Genomic DNA, 6890 nt, shown 5'->3' on the forward strand with positions numbered 1-6890 from the left:
GTTGATAACTGGCGGTACAAGCGGAAAAGGGGTGATTCTACGCGAATTTTTTTTTTTTTAAATTTTTCCATCGAGACAACGATCTACAGTGAGATCCGTTATAACGAGACGCGATAAAGTGCACGCGTACCGAGCCAAAATTCAAAGTCGATTTTCTCGAAAACAAAGCCTCGAACGAAAAATGTTTATTGTATATTTTCGGCTTCTTTTTTCGCGTAGAATCACCCCCTTTCCGCTTGTACCACCAGTTACCAACCACTCTGTATAACAGTAGTACTAGTTCGATTAAACTTCATTCATACCTACTTCCACCACTTATCTATTTATTTTTGTCCGCGACTGAATAGTTGATGTTTCTATGCTTTATGTATGTAAACCTTTATTTTTCAGCTGAACTTGGATTGATGGATGTTGATTATTATCACTACCTCAATTATGGCGAAGGGCATAAAGTCGATGACGTAAACGACGTTCACGATTTTGAAGCAACTTTAAAAGGTAAAAATTTGCGTTCTCGATTGTGTATATGTCCTGAAGATACAATGTATCAAGCCCGTAAGTATGAAACCGGAATTTGTCTATAGATGGCCCTAGCTGATAATGTAGTTATCACTAAACTGCGTCATTGATGCCAAAAGTCTTTGTTGACATGTCACAAACATTTTCGACTCAGAACAATACAAGTTTCATACAACAGCGTAGTTTGTAATAGCGTCGAACATGTCAAATTTTGTGTCTGGAAACTACTACAGCATTGATTTTCTGTTACCATTCGAAGAAAACTGCTGCAGAATCGCATTGAATGCTCGTCGAAGCTTACGGCGAGCATGCTCCTGGTAAATCACAGGGCTTTGAGTGGTTTAAAAAATTCCGAAAGACATTGCTCTGTGTTTGGTGGGATCAGAAGGATGTGATCTATTACGAGCTGTTAAAACCTGGCGAAACCGTTAATACCAAGCGCTACCGACGACAAACGATCGATTTGAATCGAGCTTTGCGTGAAAAACGACCAGAATATCAAAAAAGGCGACACAAAGTAATTTTGCTTCGTGATAATGCACCATCGCATACAGCAAAACCGGTCAAGGATACAGCAAAACCGGCCAAGGAAACGATCAAAGCGTTCACTTGGGAAATACTTTTGCACGCGGCTTACTCACCAGACTTGGCTCCGTCCGATTGCTATTTATTTGCATCGATGGGACACGCACTTTCTGACCAGCACTTCGCTTCTTACGAAAATGTACGAAAATGGCTCGATGACTGGTTTGCCTCAAAAGAGCGACAGTTTTTTTTGGCGTGGCATCCACCAATTGCCAGACAGGTGGGAAAAATGTATAGCTAGCGGTGGGCAATACTTCGAATAAAATATTTTTAATCATTTTCATACGATAAACGTGTATATACAAAAATTCCGGTTTCATATTTACATACCTGGTAAGTCCTTTTTTGATAAATTATATCTACAATTTATTGATTCCGTAAAAAAAATGATAACCGTTCGATCGAAGCACATTATGTTCAGTTATATAGTCGTAGAACATATTGACTAAATATCCATATTCTTATGAACAATAATGTACAATATGTACTATTTGTATATTTATAAATAAAAGTTTATATAAGAAAATTGCAGTATCTCTTACTTCGATTATTTATAGAATATTCAATTTTCACCGAATCTCAATTTTATTTGTATAACGAAGTATGCGTTTTAATAAAATATTCTACAAAATATCATTATTCAATCTTTAAAATCGTTTCGATGTTTTATGGACTAACGGAGAAGTCTCTTCATGAAAGTTAACCAATAGATTTAATTTACGAACGTTCGATAAACGTGTATATACAAAAATTCCGGTTTCATATTTACATGCCTGGTAGTCTACCGTAGGTCTTATTTTTGGTCGTTAAAGGAATCGTCGCTAGAAGAATTATATCGCTAGAAGTGCTATTCTTAAAATAAAATGAAAATTAAAAACTTACAGTTCTCATAATAATACGATAATATCTCGTCCATTGATAACAGTTGCTAGTGTTTAGAAATTTATTCTTATATTCTTACGTTTCCCCTTTTCTTAAATTATCGATCGTTATTTTATTCGTTTCAGCATTGAACATAATGGCGATGGGCGATTCCGAAGTAACTGATATTTTCAGACTGGTTGCGGGAATACTTCACATAGGAAATATTCAATTTGTCGAGAACGGAAATTATTCACAAATCGCTGATAAACGATGTAAGTACGGATTAATGAAGAAAGCTATAGCTAAAGATGGAAACCTTGAAAGTTATGACTTTGTTGAAAACAAATTGCTTATAGAATAATTAAGAATATAGCCCTCTTTTCTTCGTGTATACATAGTGGCCGAACTAATGATAATAGTACAGTTGAATAAACATCTTTTCGCATATTTTTACTTACTATCATTAAACCACGGGTGAACCTAATATTATTTCGGTCACTGCACATATGTATACTATTTATATTCTAAATATGTGCACGAATACGCGAAATACAAGTAAAACAGCAATCTTTAAGTCATTAAAAAAGTAGATATTGCGTTAAATATACAGTTATGCATGTATATTTACATGTATGTATACATTATACATGTTCGGTTATCAAAGGCAAATTTCAAGCTACTTAAAATGTATCTTTCTTTCCCAATCAGTGTTATAACTTATATTGTTATTTGTAAAATGTAGTTAACGCGTTGATGTTTATTTTGGATGCCTGAATTCGCGCGATATACGTGTACGGGGCTTGTAAATTTTTTTTCCTTAATTATATTTCCTCTACTTGGAACTTGGAACCGAAAGAATGATAAACGTTGTTGATATAATAGTAATATGCAGTCACGATTGTTATGAAATAATGGCAAATCATTTTACTATAAGAAATGAATAGGAAGAAACAAAGTTTCAAGCTAAGCTTTATATTATAACGTGATACAAATAAGGTTGTATTTGTCTGTCTGTTTTTCGACAACTTGCAATTTTCTTATATTGCATGTGCCTATGTAGAAAATGGACCTTTTTGTTCGAGGTTTTGTTTTCGAGAAGACCGAGTTTCGAGAAAAATTTATCAAATGTATTTGAAAATGGCTATTTCCGGATCGCACGTGAGAATAAGTAAAAAATGTAGAATAACATTTTTGTACAAGATGCTTCGTTTCTGAGACAAATAAATTCGAAGATTTGTCATACGCGTGTACTAGGTCGATCGTTAATTAAAATGTGTGTAGACTTTTGTGACTGCCTGTATCTGACTCACTGCATACGATACAATGGGTTAGTTGTTTGGCTGAACAGATTAGATTACTAATACACAAAACGAAGCATTTATTACATATCGTTTATATATTTCAGATCTTGATTTTCCATCCCATTTGCTCGAGATTTCAGTAAAGCAGCTATCTCAAAAATTAATATCACGTCAGTTTGAATCGAAATGGGGAAGTCAATCTGAGAGCGTTGATGTTACATTAAACGTAGAACAAGCTGCCTATACTCGGGATGCATTGGCAAAGGATATCTATGCTAGACTCTTTGATTATCTGGTTAAAGTAAGTACATATATTTCTATGTTAACAATTAATCAATGGTACATGTCTTAAAAATATTTTATCCAGTTGAAATCTAAATTTCATAAAGTAGTTGTCATATGCGTTTGATTTGTTATAACGTTCATATTTAGATTTTATACTATATTTTTTATAGTATTTAGCTTTTATACTATAAACTTGGTAATTTTTATAAAAAAAAGCGGCAAGTATTTATATCAAAGAATATTTGATATTTAAAGAAATCCTTAGAGCCTCCATTATCAGAATATCTTCCTTGCTCTCTGAACATTCATTTGAACAAACGAAATTTAATATCAGAAAAGTGATAGTTCTATTATTCGAACATTCTAGTTCTTTTGTTAGTAATACAAATAGTTTTTCACTTTGTAAAGAAACAATGAATTTTATTACTTTGTTATTATATACTATATACTATTTACTATATATTAGATTATAAATTGATTTTTGTAAGAGGAAGATTTTAATTTTCAACTTAAGATATTATTTTTTAAGTTTATAATTTTAGTGGAAAATAATTTCCGTAATAACTTTACTCTAATCAATTCCGAGCTTACTAAAGAATAACAGTTTGCTACGAATTCATTGCCATCTACCTTGCAAATCTGAATATTTTGATGTTACTTGGCATTTATGTATATGTATTAATTAATTGAAGATTTCTGTTTCTAAAAACAAATACAGTTCTCTAATTTTATGTACATATATTCTACCACAATCTTAGAGAACTTTAATGTCAGAATTTACAATTTTACAAGTAAATTAAAATATTAACTTCTGTATGAGTATTAACCTTGTATATTAATGTTTGCAGAAAATTAATTCAGCTATGGAAACCAATACCGAGGGTCTTGAAATTGGAATTTTGGATATTTACGGATTTGAGATTTTTGAAAAAAATGGTTTCGAACAATTTTGTATAAATTTTGTGAATGAGAAACTACAACAGATCTTCATAGAGCTCACTCTAAAGGCAGAACAAGTAAGTACGAATTTTGTTTCAGATTCTTGGTATAGTTTAATAATTTTTTATACCAAACTACATAACTATAACTATAAGTTTAGATAAACTGATTTTTATTGTTCGTGTATGATTTTATAATTTTGTTGAAATTATATTATAATTTTATTATGATTTATAATTAAAATAATTTCAATGTTCATTGATTTTCGCTTATTCGTAGATACTTAAATATCACAATTCGTTTGTTAACGTTGTATACGATACACAAGATCTAGAAAAATATATCTTAATGTCTACAAATTTTCAATTTTCACTAATATTGTACTAAAGATTCTGAAAGTAACTTCAACAAGTAAAATTGGCTCGGTATAACGTTGAGTGGTTTCAAGAATCGAGAATTTTAAACTTGCATATTCATTCATGCAAAAGTATAAAAATATATAAGATCGAACGTTCGTAAATTAAATCTGTTGGTTAACTTTCATGAAGAGACTTCTCCGTTAGGCCATAAAACATCGAAACGATTTTAAAGATTGAATAATGATATTTTGTAGAATATTTTATTAAAACGCATACTTCGTTATACAAATAAAATTGAGATTTGGTGAAAATTGAATATTCTATAAATAATCGAAGTAAGAGATACTGCAATTTTCTTATATAAACTTTTATTTATAAATATACAAATAGTACATATTGTACATTATTGTTCATAAGAATATGGATATTTAGTCAATATGTTCTACGACTATATAACTGAACATAATGTGCTTCGATCGAACGGTTATCATTTTTTTTACGGAATCAATAAATTGTAGATATAATTTATCAAAAAAGGACTTACCAGGTATGTAAATATGAAACCGGAATTTTTGTATATACACGTTTATCGAACGTTCGTAAATTAAATCTATTGGTTAACTTTCATGAAGAGACTTCTCCGTTAGTCCATAAAACATCGAAACGATTTTAAAGATTGAATAATGATATTTTGTAGAATATTTTATTAAAACGCATACTTCGTTATACAAATAAAATTGAGATTCGGTGAAAATTGAATATTCTATAAATAATCGAAGTAAGAGATACTGCAATTTTCTTATATAAACTTTTATTTATAAATATACAAATAGTACATATTGTACATTATTGTTCATAAGAATATGGATATTTAGTCAATATGTTCTACGACTATATAACTGAACATAATGTGCTTCGATCGAACGGTTATCATTTTTTTTACGGAATCAATAAATTGTAGATATAATTTATCAAAAAAGGACTTACCAGGTATGTAAATATGAAACCGGAATTTGTTTTCCCACCTTCTGGATCTTTCTCATGGCTTTCAAACGCATGGAGACGGCTTCTCGTATCACGTTTAATCGATCAGCGAGTTGTTGTTGCGTTTGAGCGTCATCCTTAGGTATGTAAATATGAAACCGGAATTTTTGTATATACACGTTTATTGTACGTTCGTAAATTAAATCTATTGGTTAACTTTCATGAAGAGACTTCTCCGTTAGTCCATAAAACATCGAAACGATTTTAAAGATTGAATAATGATATTTTGTAGAATATTTTATTAAAACGCATACTTCGTTATACAAATAAAATTGAGATTCGGTGAAAATTGAATATTCTATAAATAATCGAAGTAAGAGATACTGCAATTTTCTTATATAAACTTTTATTTATAAATATACAAATAGTATTGGTGAGTAAGCCGCGTGCGAAAGTATTTCCCAACTGAACGCTTTGATCGTTTTCTTGGCCGGTTTTGCTGTACGCGATGGTGCATTATCACGAAGCAAAATTACTTTGTGTCGCCTTTTTTGATATTCTGGTCGTTTTTCACGCAAAGCTCGATTCAAATCGATCGTTTGTCGTCGGTAGCGCTCGGTATTAACGGTTTCGCCAGGTTTTAACAGCTCGTAATAGATCACATCCTTCTGATCCCACCAAACACAGAGCATTGTCTTCCATCCATAGCGATTTGGTCCTGTAGTCGACGTCGGTGGTTCGCGTCCTGTAGTCGATGTCGGTGGTTCGCCTGGAGCTACCCATGATCTTTTACGCTTAGGATTCTCAAAATATATCTACTTTTCATCGCCAGTCACAATTCGGTGGAGAAATGACTTTCTTTTGTATCTGGCGAGCAGCATTTCGCAAGTGGTTTTTCGGTTTTCCTGCTGTCTTTCATTCGGTTCGTGTGGAACCCATTTTCCCACCTTCTGGATCTTTCCCATGGCTTTCAAACGTATGGAGACGGCTTCTCGTGTCACGTTTAATCGATCAGCGAGTTGTTGTTGCGTTTGAGCGTCATCCTCGTCCAACG

The 6890-nt window shown here is 32.0% G+C and overlaps 1 protein-coding gene across 5 annotated transcripts in view; it reads left to right on the forward strand.

Moving 5' to 3' along the window:
- LOC100744134 (unconventional myosin-If) overlaps nt 1-6890 on the forward strand; it is a 44593-nt gene that overhangs the window by 8749 nt on the left and 28954 nt on the right. For all 5 annotated transcript variants that reach the window (XM_033320348.1, XM_012384742.3, XM_024367123.2 and 2 more), the window contains 4 exons: nt 391-498; nt 2112-2240; nt 3374-3570; nt 4403-4570. In XM_033320348.1, the coding sequence (XP_033176239.1) occupies nt 391-498; nt 2112-2240; nt 3374-3570; nt 4403-4570 (602 nt within the window). The remainder of the gene's footprint in view (nt 1-390; nt 499-2111; nt 2241-3373; nt 3571-4402; nt 4571-6890) is intronic.

This window comes from Bombus impatiens, unplaced genomic scaffold (genome assembly GCF_000188095.3).
Source record: "Bombus impatiens unplaced genomic scaffold, BIMP_2.2 scf_0296, whole genome shotgun sequence".
In the NCBI taxonomy this organism is placed as follows: domain Eukaryota; kingdom Metazoa; phylum Arthropoda; class Insecta; order Hymenoptera; family Apidae; genus Bombus; species Bombus impatiens.